The following is a 19,333-nucleotide window of genomic DNA, read 5'->3' on the forward strand; positions in this document are numbered from 1 at the left end:
GCTCATTATATAAATCTTTGAATTTTTGATCAGATAAATCAGACAAGTGTTTTGTAATAAGAACACCCTTCAATTTTATTCCTCCCCTGCATATTTCAAGTCATCTTCCAAGACCCAGGGAACTTTTCCCGACATCTCCAAGAATGCAATTCCTTGAGCTGAGTCTTTTTGGCTGGAATCTGGACAAAGAAAACAAAAAGGGGGATAAGAAGCAATCTTGCTTGGAAATGTTGTAATCATTCTTGAAAGCTTATCTCCTTCTTAATTCCTGCATTGTGGCAAAGAGGCTTGTAGAAAGGGTTCGTTGAATTAAAAGTTGATGTGTGTTCATAGTAAACTCATTCAGGCTCCTCTGGAGTCACATACCTGCGGCCACCACACCAACAGTTCCCACATCATCTCAACATCAGAGAACTCCATGCTACCTTTCCATGTTGCTTTCTCAGGCTTGGCCTCACAAGAAGCATGGCTCTGGATTTAGCCAGAGAAGGTAAAAACAACAGGAAAATAAGTCTGTTACAGCAAAATCCTCCTGCTCTCCTTTTAAATGATGAATATTTAGCGTCCATCTTCTCTTTACCTGGCTCCTTTCCATCTTGTTTTCCCACTATCTGGAAGAAAAACAACCAAAGGGAAGCCTTGCAGTATTTCAGAAGCAGAGGCTAGCAGAAACAAGTGTTTCTATAGTTATAAAACCAAGTGCACTGTAAGAATCAAGCACGAGCCTGACCGGGTGGTGGTGCAATGGATAGAGCATTGGACTGGGATGCTGAGGACTGAGGTTCAAAGCCCCAGTGTTGCCGTCTTGAGAGTGGGCTCATCCGGCTTGAGCACGGGCTTGCTGGCTTGGGCATGGGATCATAGACATGACTCCATGGTCGCTGGCTTGGGCCCAAGGTTGCTAGCTTGAGCAAGGGGTAACACTCTGCTGTAGCCCCCGGTCAAGGCACATATGAGAAAGCAATCTATGAACAACTAAAGTGCTGCAACAAAGAATTGATGCTTCTCATCTCTCTCCCTTTCTTGCTGTCTGTCCCTATCTGTCTCTCTCTCTGTCACAATAAGTAAATAAATAAATAAATAAATAAATAAATACACAGTGTGAGAGATGAGGTAATTTGTGGTTATAAACAAGAAAATTCAAAACCGAGTAAGAGTCCTTGAAGGTGAGCGCTGGAAGGAAACAGGTGACCGGGCGATGTGAGGAAGCTGTAGGCCTCTCAGGGGTGCGCGGGAGGTGGGATAAGGCGCTGCAGACAAAATGCAGCCCTGAGTCAGGCTGGGCAGAGCAGATCTGCAGGCAGCTGGTGGAAGATGAGGCTGGAGGGAAAGCCTTACGTGCCAGGCTAAGACATTCGCCTTCAGTAGGCAAAGGGAAACCACACAAGTTTCAGAGCAGAGGAATAACACGATAATGACCCCGACTATGCTTCTGTAATTTTTACCTAGCAACGGTTTGAAAGAGATCGGAGTGACAATGACTGGAGTAGGGAACTGGTCAGAAAGCTGTTGCAAATGGTCAGGTGAAAAGCAATAAAAAGACAGAAGTGACCAGTGAAGGGGCTGGCACAGAGAAAAAACCACGAGGCTCGGAATAATCCAGACCTGCCTTCCAAACCCAACTCAGCCACTTACAACCTGCATGCACTGGGGCAAGTACCTCACGGGGGTAACAGAGGCAGGTAGGAAATATTATATGTAATGCCTGGCACATGCTGGGCGTGCAATTAACTGAACCATGCTCGCGGGGCAGTGGCTGTGTTCATTTGTGTTTGCCCACACATCACTTATCACCCCAGCAAGCAAATCTGAGCCTGGTGCTATGAAGACTGTCCCTGAAAAGCGATTATTCTTGGACATAATAATTTAATGAGGCCTCAATTTCAAGCACGCCTGTTGTTTATTGAGGTGCTTAAACCTGAATTGTCCCTCTTATGGTGTGTGGGCACTCTCTACTTCCAGTGTAACCGGTGCCTGCTCTGTTGTTATGATGACCGATTTCCCAAACAGCCCCGTTGTTTTTTACAAATCCTTTCAGTTTCCTCATGCCTGAAAGTCCATAAGCCCTTGAGACAATAGCAGGGTGATATTTTTGAGCTTCCACAAGAAATACTTTCAACTCTTTAAATTAGTCAGTTGGCTATCTCGGCTTCTCTAACAGAAGCCCCAGACTGAGCATCATCAGTGTGGCCCTGCACAGTGAACCTCTATAAATGCTTCTACTAGTTGGAAATCAGTGCCACAGAATATCAGCTGGCACATCAGTTTCCTGCTGGCATTAACTTGGCATGAAAAAAAAGCAGAAAACAAAGAAATGGCCACCTGATATCTCATGTACATATCAGAGTCTGATGTCAGCAGATCATTCTAGAAGATTTAAGATTAGGGTATTGTTGCATTATTTCTAAAACTAGTTCAATATTAACGCGTATTTCTCAGCAAATATTCTCTTTTATGAACTCACTTGACATATGGGAATGTTAAAAAGTCATTTTTTAATTAATTTTAATGGGGTGACATTGATAAATCAGGGTACATATGTTCAGAGAAAACATCTCCAGGTTATTTTGACATTCGGTTATGTTGCATATCCCTCACCCAAAGTCCCATTGTCCTCCGTCACCTTCTATCTGGTTTTCTTTGTGCCCCTCCCCTCCCCCCAACCCCTCCCAATAAGTTATTATTATTAATATTGCAAAATCTTACTATATCAGTAATTATGACCCCACGGTTTCTGACAAACCATCTCCCCCTCCTCCTTTCCTACTTCCTTCCTTCTCCCTTGCTCCTGCTAACCTTCTCCCCTCTCTGAGACAGCCTTAGGATGAAGGGGGCAGTCTCCCTGCTGCAGCCTACCCAATCTCTGTTCTCTTTTCCTCTTCGCTAACGGAGCCAGTACTTTAAGGGTGGAATGTGTCCAGCTGATGTGATTTCCTTCCCTCTTGCAGCTAGGTAGCCACATAATATAGTCCTGGCTGAGGAGACTCAAGCAGAGCTTACTGGGTTTGGGAAAAGCTATTGTTCTACGAATTTAAAACAAACAGAAACAGGTGGATTGCTCTTTTCTGCATTCCCTCTTCTTACTATCTAAAATGAGATGCCACAGCATCTTGCAGCTCTGAGGATAAAATCCACACACCAACAACAGAAAGCAATAAACTAACCTCAAAGAGCCCAGGTCCTTGAAAGCATCCTTGAGCAGTGTAGCCGCCTAGCTCAAAACTTTAACTGCAAAAATAAGCCCTCTACATACTAAGTCATATTTGTGTGGTTTCTATTCATGCCACTAAACACAACTCCAATCTGGTACAAAAGGTGAGGAGGGTTCCCTTCATTCAACAATATTTGCTGGGTGCTTACTCTGTGCTGGGCACCGTGCTGAGTAGAGATAAACAATAAATGAACAAGACAATGACAGGCTGTGGTGTTAGGAAGGAAATAACCAGACAGCAACTGGAAGGCTGGTCTTCCTAAGGAAGTGACATCTGAACTGAGAGCTGAAGGGCCAGGTGGAGTCAGTCATGTACTGAGTGGGAAGAGGGCAAGCACATTCCAGCAAAGGCAAAATCCTGGTGGCAGGAAAGTGGTGGGTGTGTTCACAGAACAGAAAGGAAGCCAGTGTGGCCGGAGCAGAGACAGGGAGAGAGGGAGGCAGGGCGAGGGTTGGAATTTTATTCTATGTCTAACAGAATGGAAAGCTACCAGAAGTATTAAACAAGAGAAGAATAGGACCTAATATATGTTTTCAAAAATTTTTTTCTCTTGCCTGACCAGTAGTGGAGCAGTGGATAGAATATTGACCTGGGAAGCTGAGGTCCCAGGTTCAAAACCCCAGGGTCGCTGGCATGAGTGTGGGATCATAGACATGATGCCATGGTCGCTGGCTTGAAGCCTAGGGTCGCTGGCTTGAGCCCAAGATCACTGGCTCGGCTGCAGCCCCCTAGTCAGGACATATGAAAAAGCACTCAATGAACAACTACGGTGCTGCAATGAAGAATTGATGCTTCTCACCTCTCTCCCTTCCTGCCTGTCTGTCCCTGTCTGTCCCCCTCTTGCTCTTTCTTGCTCAAAAAAAACCCCAACAAACATTGTTCTCTCTGTGACATGATGAATGACTTGTCAAAGGGAAAAGTGAAAGCAGGCTATTACAGAGGTCCAAGTGAAAGATCATGGTGGCTTGGGCTCAGGCCTGTGGAGATGCAGAGTAGACCTTTACCCTAATGGAAGTGCCTGTGATGTCCCCGCCTGTGGCTGGCTATAGGGCACGACTTCCTCGGTGCACTTAGAATCCAAACAGGCAGATTCGAAGAGGGAATAGAGAAAGATGTTTCTAAAACACTGAGGTGGCAAGAAGGAAATATTATACAATCATAAGGTCTGGGAGGAAAAAATGGGTGAATTCACAGCACATGTTTTTATTTTTTATTTTTTATTTTTTATTCACAGCACATGTTTTTATGTCTTTCAAAGGGAAAGAATAGGATAGCATCAGAAGCTACATGGGGACTGTCAGCGCATATTAATAAGGAGTGAATAGGACTTCCAAGAGGTGGTAGGAACACTGAGGTCCTGGATCTCCAGCAGTGCCAGGCAGCCGAGAAACAGGGGCACAAAAGGCAGAGAGGGAGGGTGACCCGGGTGTGTGATTGGAATGATGAGCCCAGCGCAAGGCTGGGGAGGTGAGGGGATCTGGGTGCTTCAATGGGCAGCTTTGAAACACGACACCCTTCATATTTGTAAACACATTACTTCTTCAATGATCCCCATTCTACGTTGTAGAAACTGAAACCCAGAAAAGCTAAGAAACCTGCTCACGTTCACACCATTGGTCAATATCTGTTGTAAAGTCTAATTCCTTAACCATTGAACTGTAGTATCTCCAAGCAAAATGACAAGGAAGATGATGATGAAAAGAGCAGGAAAAGGTCCAGGGATGTGCCAGGAGGCCATGATACACCATGAGAACCTGTCACCAAGGGAAGGCTCGCTGCCCAGGCACACAGAGGCTAACACTATGGCACTGGCTTTTGAGAGGGAAAAGCTTTTACTGCAAGGTTGACCAGCAACGAGACAGGCGTCAAGGCTCAAATCTACTCTCTGATCCAGGGTTCAAGATTTAAGGGGTTTTAGCACCAGACTACCAGGACAATGGACCCTTCACTTCTAAAAGGGTTTTGGCATTTGGATACCGGTCATACCCTGGTCCCTTGGTTCTATGGACGGAAACAGTGAAGGTTTCACAGGTATTACTCATGAGTGGTGTTCACAAGTGCTACTCATAAACTTTGGTTCTGGACAGTGGTGGATTCAGCCGGTTCAACCAGTTCAACAGAACTGACACCTAATTTCTTGTTGGATTCAGCGAACTGGTTGTTAAAATGGCACTTGTAATCAGAGTTCTCTCTAAGGTGGGCGCCTGGGCAGCCGCCCAATGTGGAAATCATAAGTTTACATTCCTTACTCTTTTTTAAGTTCATTGTGCAACAGCGTATTCTAAGTGCTTGTAGTAATGTTCATTTCATCTGTACGTGAAAAAAACTGCAGGTGAGGATGCCAATCAGGAAGCAATATGGAAATAGGTTAAATAACAGTTTTATTGTTTTTTGTCAGATATTATTTAATATTTTTTCATTAACATTTTAAAACTCTTTCTTATAATCTAGTTTTGTGTATCTCTTTTATTGTTTTTATTTAAGTATTAAATGCATGAAATAATAAACTACCTTTCAGTAAACCTTTTTTATACTTAAAACGGTCATTAGGGTAGAGAACTGGTTACTACATTATTTGAATCCCACCACTGGTTCTGGATCTTCTCAGAAATGGGCTAGGACCAGTTTGAGCTGATTTTATGGCTACAGTGCTGGCTCATTGGAGGGAAGTGTATGAAGTTGCGACTGAGAGCCCAGATCTGGCTGGGTGGCCCCATGGACATGGCTCTACCAGAGGGTGTGCTGTGTCTTGGAGAAGGAGATCAAGAGGCTGCTGACCCAGCCTTGCTCAACTGCCCACTAAGATGCCCATGAAGTCAGAAGAGGACCAAGATGCACAAAAGCACCCAAAACAGAGACTAACAGACAACCTAATCCCAGATTCTGGGAGAAACCAGCACCACTTGTAAAGTAGATGTGTCTAGATTAAGAAAAATCCACCCAGCCTGACCAGGCGCTGGTGCAGTGGATAAAGTGTTAGCTTGGGGTGCTGAGGATGCAGGTTCAAAACCCCACGGTTGCCGGCTTGGGCACAGGCTCACCAGCTTGAGTGTGGGGTCGCTGGCTTGAACATCGATCATAGACATGACCTTATGGTTACTGGCTTGAGCCCAAAGGTCACTGGTTTGAAGTCCAAGGTTGCTGGCTTGAGCAAGGGGTCACTGGTTCAACTGGAGCTCACTGGTCAGGTACATATGAGAAAGCAATCACTGAACAACAAAGGTGCCACAACAAAGAATTGATGCTTCTCATCTTTCTCCCTTCCTGTCTGTCTATCCCTGTCTCTCTTTCTCACTAAAAGAGAGAGAGAGAGAGAGAGAGAGAGAGAGAGAGAAAAGAAGAGAAGAGGAGAAAAGAAAAGAAAAGAAAGGAAAAAATCCACTGAGGTTTCTGGCTCGCCTCATTACACAGAAGCCACATGGCAAGATGTAGGCAGAGCCTCTGTACTCTCCCATCTGACAGAGACCCAGAGCTGGAAACATGAGGGGCTGGACCAACCAGAATGCTGGGCGGCCAACCGGCATAGCCACTGGGACGTCTGAGACTCAGACAGAGAGCTGGTCCCCCCCACACACAGACACTCACACACCATACTCATCACCACATACACTTACACACTCACACTTACACAATCCTACACACATGCTCACACATCGCACACCACACACATACCACACTCGCACTCATACCATTCACCCCATACATACTCACACTCACACTCACACACACTCACACATCACACACCATACACCACAAGCCAGGTTTCTACATCCATAAAGCAACCGTAACTTCTAGAAAATAGCTGGGCAGAATATAAACAGCATTCTCAGCTGAGCCAATTGTGGAGGGCAGTAAGTGGGACACAGGAAATTATACAGTGGAGTTACAACTTGCATTTACCTGGTATGAAATTTACTTGAATTCGACTCACAATGGCTCAGTGTTGAAACAGAAAAGGGGGGAAAGCCCCTTCGCTTCTCCGAGGCTCCTCCCCCTGCTCTTTCTCCATTCACATCAGACTTTAGTTTTCACAACCTCCAAATATTCAATATTTCACAACCTCCTAAACACAAAGAAAAACAAAAAAGTTTTTTCCTTCGGCGTTGAGCTTCCAAGCATTTAAAGGGATTCCCCCACACCCACCAACTCTGAATACGCATCGCACAGACAGGACCTGAAGGAGGACTTCGGTGCTGACAGAGGCCTGGCTCCCCTCTGTGTGCTGCTCTATCCGTCCTGCAGTTTCTATCGGGAACGTGCACTGCATTTGAAACCCGGAAAATTATTATTCTGCCCAAAGACTGTTCAGCTCCCGTGAGCACGTCTGTCTGGTGACGGGGACGCAGGCGCGGTTCTGAGCACCCCCGCCGCCCTGCTCAGGCTTTCAGCACAGGGGCTGCGGCGGCCGGACGAGGGGCTGCAGGAGTCCCCTCAAGGACCCAGGTCTTCAGCCTGGTAAACACTGGCAGGAGGCCCCCACTCCAAGTGGTTCATATTTTCAAGAACTCCAAAGGCAGAAGGGGTGGAGGAGGGTTCTAGGTTGGTGGTTAGCTGTTACAGTACAATGGACACGGCCCTGCATTTAGAAACAAGGGGCCTGGCTGCTGATTCAGGCTCTTCACTCCTTCGCTGGGTGACCTTGCTCTGTCCCTTAACCTCACTGAACCTGCTTCCTCACCTAGGAAATGGTGGCCACAGTGGTTACTGAGGATATTTTAGGGAGTTACCTAAACTAATCTCCAAAAGAAAAATTCCCATATATAACAGATGTTCAATAAATGCTATTTGAATTTAAATGATAAGGAAATAGCTCCAGTCTTAGAAAACTGTGTGAGGCAGTGACAGCAGCAGTCCTCCCGTGGTTTCCAAATGTTCACAGTGTGTGTGCTCATAAACATGTTTCTACTAGTTTTCCAGGGCTGCCATAACAAAGCCCCACAAACCGGGGTGTTTATACAACAGAAATGGACTGTCTCACAGTTCTGGAGGCTGGAAATCAGAGATCAAGGTGTTGGCAGGGGTGGTTCCTTCTGAAAGCCAAGGGAAGTCCATTCCATGCCACTCTCCCTGCTTCCGGTGGCAATCTTTGGCCTTCCTGGGATTGCAGAAGCATCATTCTGATCTCCTGATCTCTACCTTCATCTTCACATGGTGTTCTCCCTCTGTGTGTCTGTGTCCAACATTCCCTTGTTATAAGGACATCAGGCATATTGGATTAGAGCCCACCCTAATGATTGCATTAACTTGATTATCTCTGAAAAGATCCTATCTCCAGGCCCTGGCTGGTTGGCTCAGTAGTAGAGCGTCAGCCAGGTGTGCAGGAGTACTGGGTTTGATTCCCGGCCATGGCACACAGGAGAAGCGCCCATCTGCTTCTCCACCCCTCCCCCTCTCCTTCCTCTCTGTCTCTCTCTTCCCCTCCCGCAGCCAAGGCTCCATTGGAGCAAAGTTGGCCCGGGCGCTGAGGATGGCTCTGTGCCCTCTGCCTCAGGCGCTAGAATGGCTCTGGTTGCAAAAGAGCAATGCCCCAGATGGGCAGAGCATCATCCCCTGGTGGGTGTGCCAGGTGGATCCCGGTCGGGCGCATGCAGGAGTCTGTCTGACTGCCTCCCCGTTTCCAACTTCAGAAAAATACAAAAAAAAAAAAAAAAAAAAAAAAAAAGATCCTATCTCCAGATAGGATTATATATTAGATTATATATTATATATTAGAAAAGGTCACATTCTAATATATTGGAGGTTAGGATGTCAACATAAATTTAGAGGAGGCACAGTTCATAATAATATTCTACAAAAGTGTTCTCTCCAGAGAGATGGAGGTGGTTGGGCAGGAAGAGAGTGGGAGGAGAGCATGTGAGGAAGTGAATGCTGTTAGGAGCTAGAGAACGTGGCTCAGGGAACACCCTTCAAGTCTTCTCTATAGCTGGCAGCAGCAAAGATGGCATTCAGACTGGTCAGAGAATCTCTGGAGGAATCCTGGCTGGAATAAGATTTTCAGCAGAAGCCACATGATCTTCTGAGAGTGGCCAGAGGCCTTGGGCCTGTCATGGAAAAGCCTAGGCACCGTTGTCCAGGAACAACAGGTTCAGACACCCAACTTTGCTGCAGGCAGAACAGCCTTCTCAGGGGAAGGTGCAGTGGGGCACAGGTGCACAGATCCAAGGGTGGAGGTGGGGCCTCCAAGGGTACCAGCCGGAGGGATTGCTGAATGCAGGATAAGCCAGAAAAACACTTCTTGCAGACTGAGAAGCCCACCAAAGCCCAAACCTGGGATCCTAAATTCACCTCTGATTAGAGTCAGAATAGCTTATCTAGTGTCCAACAAACACATGGTTCAGTGGACCAATTTCTAAGACAAAAATCATCTAAAACTTAGGAAAGAAGGTACAAGACAGACATACAAAACTTCATTTGCATAGTTGGATCATTCATCCACTTCTTCATTTTTACAGTCATTGAACAAACATGTGGTAGATGCCAGGCATGCAAATGTCAATCACACGGTCCCCAATGTGGTGGAGCTCACAGACTAACTGGAAAGCAAGAAGTATGAACAAGCCCAGCAATGCAGTATGATCAGCCTAGCGCTGGGCTGCACAAGTGCCTGGCGAGCCTGTGGGAAGAGCTGGGCTTTGTTTGCCCAGGACACCAGGGTCATGAGAACATGAGACTTCCTAAAACTGTATATACTGCCTAGGTTTGCTACCAGCTGTTTTTTGTAGTGGTTTTGGCAAAACAACCCTTATAACAAAGAGGCTTGTGTTTGACAAAGAGGGCTGTGTAGAGGCCAGGATGCTTTCTCAACTTGCGACCAATCAGGTAGACAAGAACCCAAAAGAAGAAACAAATGGAATTTCTTAAAAATTTTTATTTATTTACTTATTTATTTTTGAGAGAGAGAGGAAGGGAGAGAGAGGGCAAGAAGCATCAACTCATAGTTGCTTCCACTTTAGTTGTACAGTACATCAATCGCTTCTCATATGTTCCTTGATGGGGCCAAGCCAGTGTCCCCTTGCTCAAGACAGCGACCATGGGCTGTTCATGCCAGTGACTTTTTGAGCTCAAGCTGGTGAGCTTTGGGATTGTGTGGATGATTCCCCTGCTCAAGCCAGCAATCCCGCACTGATGAGGGCCAGTGACCTCAGCATTCTGGATCGACGCTTTATCCACTGAGCCAAAACCGGTCAGGCATAAATGGAACTTTTGAGGAAAGAAAACATTACCTCTGGGGACTACTGGAAGAAAAAAATAGGCACCTGGAAGTTTTAGGAGATTTATTCATTCATTCAAGAGAGAGCACTTGATGTCCTACTATACCTGGCATAGCATTAGGACAGGAATACAATGGTAGCAAGAAAGAGCCCTTACTTAACTGGGCTTGTCCTTCCCAAGGGGGCAGACATGAGTCAATAGTTATTTGAAAATACAACCACAAGTGTAACAGATGTATACAGAGATCTGGGTAGAAGGAGGAGGCGTAACCATCAGAAAGCCCCAGGTGGGTTCTCTGCAGATACTCTCATCTCAGAGAAGGAACCCCGACAACCTTTCTTCACTCCCTCAGGCTGTGTGGGCCCGCGGGGTCTGGACACACACTGCTCAGACGCGAACCGCTCAGTCCCTGCACTCTCTTGCGTCTTTCCCTCATGCTGGTCCTTTATGCCTGTCTCCCCTGTTCTGTTAACTTACTCATCTTTGTATCAAATATATATTGCACGGGCAGAAGAGCAAGTAAATGTCTTTATCCCGCCACTGTAGGAAGACCTAGGACATTGTCTTCATGGCACTATCAAAATAAATCAAGGTCAGAAAGTATAAACATTAAACTGAAACCAACAAAATTCATTTTAACAAGAACAAATACAAAAATCCCAAATCTGGGTTACTGAAATCAATAGTATAAATATAGAATTCAGAGGGAGAAAATCCATTCAACAAACATTTATTAAATGCCACCTACATTCCAGTCACTGTTCCTGTTGCTGGCTACATGTTCCTGGTGCTGGGTCTACAGCAGTGAAAACACAACATCCCTGATACCATGGAACTTAAATTTAACTAGAATGAGAGACCTAAGCATTTTAACTAACCACAGGTTTATGTGAGTCATCTGTACGTGGCTTGGAGCTAGCCATAGGTCCCCTTGTATGCAGAGGTACCTTGACAAACCAAACAGGGTTGGGAGGAATATGTCTGAGCCTACAGAGGTCTGGGAAATGACCGGAGGCCCAGTGGTGAGGAGATGCAATGGCAGCCTTCAGATACTGAGAGAGTCGTCTGTGCAGACTCGATCCCAAGGACCCAGAGCTCACCAGGGAGAAATTACAAGGCAGAAGGAATGGTTTCCCACAAACTGCTCCACAAAGGTGTGGGGCAGCCTTGTTCCCTAGGGAGAGGCAGCCCACCCTCAGGGGTGCCGGAGGAGAAAACTGCAGCCTGAGACCAGACCAGAATATCAGGAGGTCAGGCTAGTCTCTGAGTCTCAGCGACTGCAAAATCAAGAATTCTATACTTAGCTCTCCATTAATCAGGAAGGCAGTATTTAGCAGTGTGGGTTTTGGACTCTGGTCCTAGGCAGGGACAAGTTACCACACAGTCTAACCCTCATGTGTAAAAAGGGGGAGAGTAACAGTTTCCACCTTATCCCTGCTGTGAGGGTGAGCCCACCTTATCCACAGGGGCCACTGATACAGTGCCTGGCCCCCCGTAACTCATCAATACACTCCAGCTAAGGGTGATATTACAATAGGTGCTCTTCCTTTTATTTGACATTTTCATTTATTTAGGTAAATCATTTGTCCACAGTCTTTCATGTTGCATTTACTAAATCAATTATTATACCAATTTAAAACTAAGAAATAGAAGCACTTTAGAGAAATATGAAATGTCTTATTCTCTAGAGAAGTTAGAAAAAGATAACAGTACAAAAGGGGATGTTTAAGGATGCAATTAAAGGGACTTGTGATTAAACCAAAGTGAAGCTAGGAAGCTATTCACATACAGAATGGCTGCTCACTGGGGCGTGGCAATCTCGGCCTCCTTTTCTCTGTGGGAGACCCCCATCAGACAGCAGAAGTAAAAATCAATCCAGCAAACTGATTTTATGAGGACTAAATCATGCCAGATGAATTTAATTTCCTCCTGTGACAGAAAGACAAGCTTCGATGACACAGGGAAGCAATGGATATCAGCTTCCGTGGCTTCAGCTAAGTCTTTAATTCTAAGCCTACATAATAGCTGAATCTAAAAACCTAACTGAATTCTGCTGGCTCCTGGCAATGATCTCCAGAAATGGAGACCAGAGGCTCAGGACCACTTTTTGAATAAGGAGGATGCGAGAAGCTCTTTCCTTTGTGGGACTGACAAAAAAACAGGCCCCCTTTCCACCAATATTTACTGAGCACCTGTCATTGGTGCCCACGGGGCTAGCACATAAGACATAGAGATGATGAATCCACTCCCTGTCCTCATAGCCCCTGAGGTTGGGCTGGCCAGAGAAAGTGGCTTTGATTTGACACTAAAGGAGAGTGACCAGGGGCTCAGAAATAAAGGACCTTTCAAGACAGAGGGTACTGTGGGTAAGTAAGAGCTATGAAGTGGATGAGAGAATGTGTACACCAGGGCAATTTAATTAAGTCCCTTCTGCCTTGAATAGGTGACCTCCAGAGACCTCTCTAGCTTTTGAATTCTAGTAATGAAGCCATATTTGTGATTTTACAATCTGGACTCTCCTGAATCCAGGCTTTCTTTTTGTCCCCAATCAGAAAGCGGTTGATGGAAAGGGGGGGGGGGGTGGCATCCGGCTTCCTATCACAGCACATTCACTGTGGGCCAGTAGGCGCCTCCCAGAAGCTGGGGACGGAGTTCACTGGGGGGTGTGGGTGAGATGTGGGGCAGTGAGGCAGAAAGGAATAAAGAACCCTGGCTACCTTCCCAGGGCAGCTGAAACACAGGAGATTTGTAGTTTTCTCAAATGCTCTATCTAAAGATGTCCAGTTCCCATTCTGAAAAGTCCACAGAAATGAGGCCACTTTTCTAAAGGCCCTAGGGACTGCCAGTACGCCTCCATGGAAGCTTTGGTTCCGTCTTGATCTTCTTCTTTTGTTTGTTTGTTTTTATTCAGTGAGAGGAGGGGAGGCGGAGACAGACTCCCGCATGCACCCCAATGGGGGGATCTACCCAGTAAGCCCGCTAGGGGATGATGTTCCACCCATGTGGGGCATTACTCCATTGCTCAGCAACTGAGCTCTTCTTAGTGCCTGAGGTGGAGGCCATGGAGCCATCCTCAGCACCTGGGGCCAACGCATTCCAATGGAGCCATGACTACAGGAGGGGAAGAGAGAAAGAGAGAGAGAGAGAGAGAGAGAGAGAGAGAGAGAAGCAAGAGGGGGAGGGGTGGAGAAGCAGATGGGCACTTCTCCTGTGTGCTCTGACTGAGAATCCAACCCAGGACATTTACATGCCAGGCCAGCACTCTACCACTGGGCCAACTGGCCAAGGCCCATCTTGATCTCCAGAAATGTCCCTCTCCCCTGAAGCTGATGAAAATTTCTAAGAAATTGAAATGATCCTGCCCATCTAAGAGTCTTGCCAATTTTAGGCTACTTGCTGTACCGGAATGGGAGCTGAGCTCTTCCTGTGAACGATGCAGGTCTTCAGGGGTATGTGCCTGGCAGGGTGGGCCCTTGTTGGCAGGATACCACAAAGGAGCTTGCCTGTCCCAGGCCCCACCCATTGCAAGGACCAGATTTCATGATGCATAATGGGATATGACTCAGGATAGCAGAGTAGTAAGTGAATAACCTTTGGAAATGAATAAATATGTACATATTTAGCCAGCACATAATAATTCTCTCATACCCATAAATATGAACACACACAACACACACACACACACACACACACACACACACACACCATATACTCCCAGTCACCATGGCAACCATTCCCTGATGCTATACTTGGTTCTTTTTCACACTGGATCTTTTCAACCTTTTTCAACCTAATTTCTTTGGAGTACAGTCTGGCCTTTGGCTCTGCTAAGAAGTACCACACCTCTTTGGGGACGGTAGTTACATGTAACATTTACCAGGTCTACTTTAAAGGCTTACCTCTTATCCTCATTCTGACACTGAATTCGGCCAACATGTCATTTCGAAAGTTGCTGAAAGCATCAGCAACACAAAATAACCATTCTGATTGCTACTGTTGAGTCAGAATAATTAGAGACAAATATAGTGTTATTCCTTGCACATTTTTCACTGACAGTTATCACTTTAAAAAAAAGGAAGTCACAGAGTTCATGTGAAAAGGGAGCCAGCTTCAGTTCTAAAAAGATGGAGAGACCGATTTTCCAGATTAAAGTGACAGCTTTTATTTAGGAGGCATGGGTTTAGGATTATTGATCTTTTAAGAGTAGTTCACATTTCCTTCCTCCTCCTTATGTTATACATTATACTTCAAATTAACCTCATTTTCTGTTTTAGATTTCATTATTCAATAATGCCAATAACATGAAGAGGCCTGAAAATGGTTGAAACAGTGCAATCCAAATACTGATCTGGTTTTTGACAACATCCATATAAAAAGTAGTGAGATTTTGCCTTTTCACATCACCAACAGTTTATGTAAAAATCAGTCTGTGGCAACAGTTTGTCTGTTTTTATTTCCAGCCTACAATTATTAGTGTCTGCTAAAATAATAACAAAATAATAACAGCAATAATAACAAACCCGATTTTGTGACCTGACCAGAAAATTCTTGGCGTATCCTTCCATCAGAATTCTGCTAGTGGGGGACAACCTAGGTAAGAGCATTCGATTTCTAGTCCTGATCCAGTTTCATGCCCTGCCTCATGTAAAGGCACTGAGGCACCAGGCGGTTCGGAGGGAAGTCGTCACTATTAAACAACTGCCTGAAAAGTAAGCTTCAGTATAGAACTCATGATAAAACCAGAGGGCGTTTATTTTGCATTGACCTAGGATTCCGGCTTTGGAAGGTATGGAAGGGACATCTTCCCAGCAGGGAGTAAGGGGAAGCAACGAAGTAGACTCCACACAGAGGATCTGAGCTAGGCACTGTGTCTCTTAAGTCCAGAGAGAGAGCGAGAGGTCAGGTGGCCGGTGCATGGAGAAGTGACCTGGCTGGGAACACAGGAGGCCAGACGGGACACGGACCGAAGTGGGGGCGGAGGCGAACCCGGAGGGCCGGGAGCGTGGGTGGGCTGAAGGTAGTATGCGTGCCAGGTGCTGTTCTCCCACCCCACCCGGCCCAGGAGTGAGACTCCGGGCGGAAGCAGGCAGTGCTGGGCTTCCCCCAGGCACGAGAGGTGCGCTCAGCCCCTGAGGTACCTCTTCCACCCTGCTCCCGGGCCTGGGTCTGTCAGCCGGTCCGGGCACTTACTGTCTGTCTCCCCCTTCCCTGTCCCCTCCCCAAATTCTCTGGCTGACGGCCCTGTCTTCGGCGCCCCCCACCCGCCCTGCTCCCATCCTGCCCGCCTCCTCCGCTGCCCCGGCCTCCCTGCGCCCTGCGCCCGGGGGTCTGCGGGGGCCAGGCTCACTCACCCGCCTCCTCCGCTGCCCCGGCCACCCTGCGCCCTGCGCCCGGGGGTCTGCGGGGGCCAGGCTCACTCACCCGCCTCCTCCGCTGCCCCGGCCTCCCTGAGCCCAGCGCCCGGGGGTCTGCGGGGCCCAGGCTCACTCACCCGCCTCCTCCGCTGCCCCGGCCACCCTGCGCCCTGCGCCCGGGGGTCTGCGGGGCCCAGGCTCACTCACCCGCCTCCTCCGCTGCCCCGGCCACCCTGCGCCCTGCGCCCGGGGGTCTTCGGGGGCCAGGCTCACTCACCCGCCTCCTCCGCTGCCCCGGCCACCCTGCGCCCTGCGCCCGGGGGTCTGCGGGGGCCAGGCTCACTCACCCGCCTCCGGGCCGCTGTCCGGGGCGGCGTTGCTGGGCGGCGTGTCCGAGTCGGTGTAGGTGAGCCAGGTGGACTCGGTCTCCCGGGTCCAGCTCTCGTAGTAGCGGGGCTCGATGGCATCAGCCCGGCTCCCGCCGCAGCCCATCCTCCCGCGCGGCGGACGCGCCTGGCGGCCTCTCGGCTGGAGGCTGGAGGCTGGAGCGGCGGCTCAGCCCGGTCTGGCGAGACACGGCGGTGGCGGTGGCGGTGGCGGCGGCGGCATCGCGTCCTGAGCCCACCAAGCCTCAGCTGGGCGCTCAGCCGCCCCCTCCGCTGCGCCCTCTCCCCGAGAGCCCCACCTCTCGCCCTGCAAGGCCCTCCCCTTCCCCACCTCGCCTTCCCCACTTTCCCCTACCAGCTCTGCTCTCCCTCACCCCACCCCTAGTCCCCTCTCCCCCGCACCCTCCTTCGGCGCCCCAGAGCCTGCGGGGGCGCAGAGGCTGCAGCCCAAGACAGGAGGAGAAGGGGCTCGGGTGTCGGGGTGTGGGACGGGGGAGCTCCCACCAGAGGTTCGGCCCGGGGGCAGGAGTTAGGGCTCAGGCTCTGAGCATTCATGCATTCCCCCATCCACCTGTTCACCCATTCATCCATCCTCCCTTCCATCCATCCATCCATCCATCCATCCTCCTGCCTTTCTTTTTTCTTTTATTTCTTTTCTTCCTTCCTTCCTTCCTTCCTTCCTTCCTTCCTTCCTTCCTTCCTTCCTTCCTTCATTCTTTCCTTCCTTCCTTCTTTCCTTTTTCTTTTCCTTCCTTCCTTTTTCCCTTTCTTCCTCCTTGATTCCATTCACCATTCTGGGGGAAGCTGAAGCACTGAGGAAGAGACCCCAGGCTCCCTGCATACTTGTTTCAGTAGCAGTGACTATTGCTCACTTCATTTCCTAGTTCAAACACAGCCTGGCCCTGGTGGCGTAGCTCAGTTGGTTAGAATGTTGTGCAAATAAGCCAACATTGCAGGTTCAGTTCCTGGCCAGGGCACATACAAGAATCAGTCAATGAATGCATAAATAAGTGGAACAACAAATCAACATCTCTCATCAATTTTTTAAAAAATTAAAAAATAAATTAAAAAGTATTGGCCCTGGCTGGATGGCTCAGTGGTAGAGCGTCGGCCTGGCCGCTGGAGTCCCGGGTTCAATTCCCGGCCAGGGCACACAGAAGAAGCGCCCATCTGCTTCTCCACCCTTCCCCCTCTCCTTCCTCTCTGTCTCTCTCTTCCCCTCACGCAGCCAGGGCTCCATTGGAGCAGGGTTGGCCTGGGCACTGAGAATGGCTCTGTGGCCTCTGCCTCAGGCACTGGGGTGCCTCTGGTTGCAACAGAGCGAAGCCCTGGATGGGCAGAGTGTCTCCTCCTGGTGGGCGTGCCAGGTGGATCCCGGTTGGGCGCATGCTGGAGTCTGTCAGACTGCCTCCCCATTTCCAACTTGGGAGAGATACAAAAAAAATTTTTTTTTAATTAAAAAAAATAGCCCTGGCCAGTTGGCTCAGTGGTAGAGTGTTGGCCTGCTGTGCAGAAGTCCCGGGTTCGATTCTAGGCCAAGGCACACAGGAGAAGCACCCATCTGCTTCTCCACCCCTCCCCCTCTCTTTCCTCTCTGTCTCTCTCTTCCCCTCCGGCAGCAAGGCTCCATTGGAGCAAAGATGGCCCGGGCGTTGGGGATGGCTCCTTGGCTTCTGCCCCAGGCACTAGAGTGGCTCTGGTCGCAACAGAGCGACGCCCCAGAGGGGCAGAGCATCGCCCCCTGGTGGGCAGAGCGTCGCCCCCTGGTGGACGTGCCGGGTGGATCCCGGTCGGGCGCATGCGGGAGTCTGTCTGACTGTCTCTCCCTGTTTCCAGCTTCAGAAAAATACAAAAACAAAAAAAATAAAATAAATAAAGTATCTGAATTGGGGAGGTGCCAGGCAGTTGTGGAAAATGAAAGGCGGCCCTGGAGCATGTTTCAACTCTGGAAAACTAGGGGAGAATATTTAAGGAGCAGCCACAGCCCGCCCTGTCTTAGTTGGTTTGGGGAGTAAGGAGTGGGACCTATGATTTCTGAAAGAGTTGGAGTAGACTCTGTTGTTAACACCCTTTCCTATTCTGCCACTTCCTGATCAGAACTTTGTTCTCAAGAAAGCAAAAGACCAGGAACTGTGTCATCTGGACACCCTCGCTGGATGGGGCTGCAAAGTATGGCTGGCTTCCCTCCAAACCCACTGGACGGCCTTGACATTCTGGGGTCCACTGCCCAGCTCTCATCAGCCCTTCATTCCCTTGTACAGACCCCGCTCAGACTTGGGTGGGCAAACAAACTTACTAAAAGGAACCAGAATATGTGATAAAGGAAGGAAACCTCCCTTATAAAGAGGGCTAAGAAAGGAGGATTGGAAGAATAAATCCTCAATGACCAGGTACTGCCAGAATACATGGTGTTGAATGTTTTCCCTCATTCAACATGTATTCACAAAATACCTATTATAGCAAAACACTATCCATACAATATATTGTGTATATTATCTATTGTCTATAGACTGTAGCGTGTACTGTTTAATACATCTTATAAAATATACAGAATATATAAGTATAGTAGTTGTTATACTCTATATAATTTTAGAGTGTAGACTAGAGTACATTGTCAATAACATTCAGTATGTAGCATCCAGTTCATAGGATGAGTCCAGGGCATTACCTGGCACACAAGAGGCCCCCAATAAATGTCCCCTGGATAAATAATCTTTCTGTAGTAATTCAGTTCACTTCAATTATTTTAATTTAGATGAAAGACGATCCAGTTTAGGGCAGAGCGTTAGACATCCCTCTGGCAGGCACTAATCAGAATCCATACGGCAGAAGTGTGCAAAGACCCCTGAGCCAAGACCAGGGTCCCCTCCCCCTCACGCTAAGCCTGCTCCCACCCCAGAGCCCAGGCTGGCATTTCCCCTGCAGGCTTTGCTTCTCCTTTCGAGGTGGCCCCACCTGTCACCTGGTTCAGCTGTGAGGTGGCAGTGGTGCAGTCCTCCAGGATGTCGTAGCTGCCCCACCCCGTTGGAATTCAGGTGCCCTATGCCCTTTTTCCTTTCTATTTGGGTTTAAGAAGAACCAGCTCTCTGAGACAGAGTATTCTCAAGATCTCTGAAGAAGCCTCTGCTTCCCTCGGATTTAGGGTGAAATGCTTCTTTCCTATCCAGCT

General features: G+C 48.2%; 1 protein-coding gene across 1 annotated transcript in view; it reads right to left on the bottom strand.

Moving 5' to 3' along the window:
- Nucleotides 1–16,441, bottom strand: part of BAALC (BAALC binder of MAP3K1 and KLF4) — a 100,567-nt gene extending 84,126 nt beyond the window's left edge. Inside the window, exon 1 of the mRNA XM_066264634.1 lies at nucleotides 16,126–16,441. Coding sequence (XP_066120731.1) covers nucleotides 16,126–16,270 — 145 coding nt within the window. The 5' untranslated portion in view covers nucleotides 16,271–16,441. The remainder of the gene's footprint in view (nucleotides 1–16,125) is intronic.
- Nucleotides 16,442–19,333: the final 2,892 nt, after the last annotated feature.

Source organism: Saccopteryx bilineata, chromosome 3 (genome assembly GCF_036850765.1).
Source record: "Saccopteryx bilineata isolate mSacBil1 chromosome 3, mSacBil1_pri_phased_curated, whole genome shotgun sequence".
NCBI classification, from domain to species: Eukaryota; Metazoa; Chordata; class Mammalia; order Chiroptera; family Emballonuridae; genus Saccopteryx; species Saccopteryx bilineata.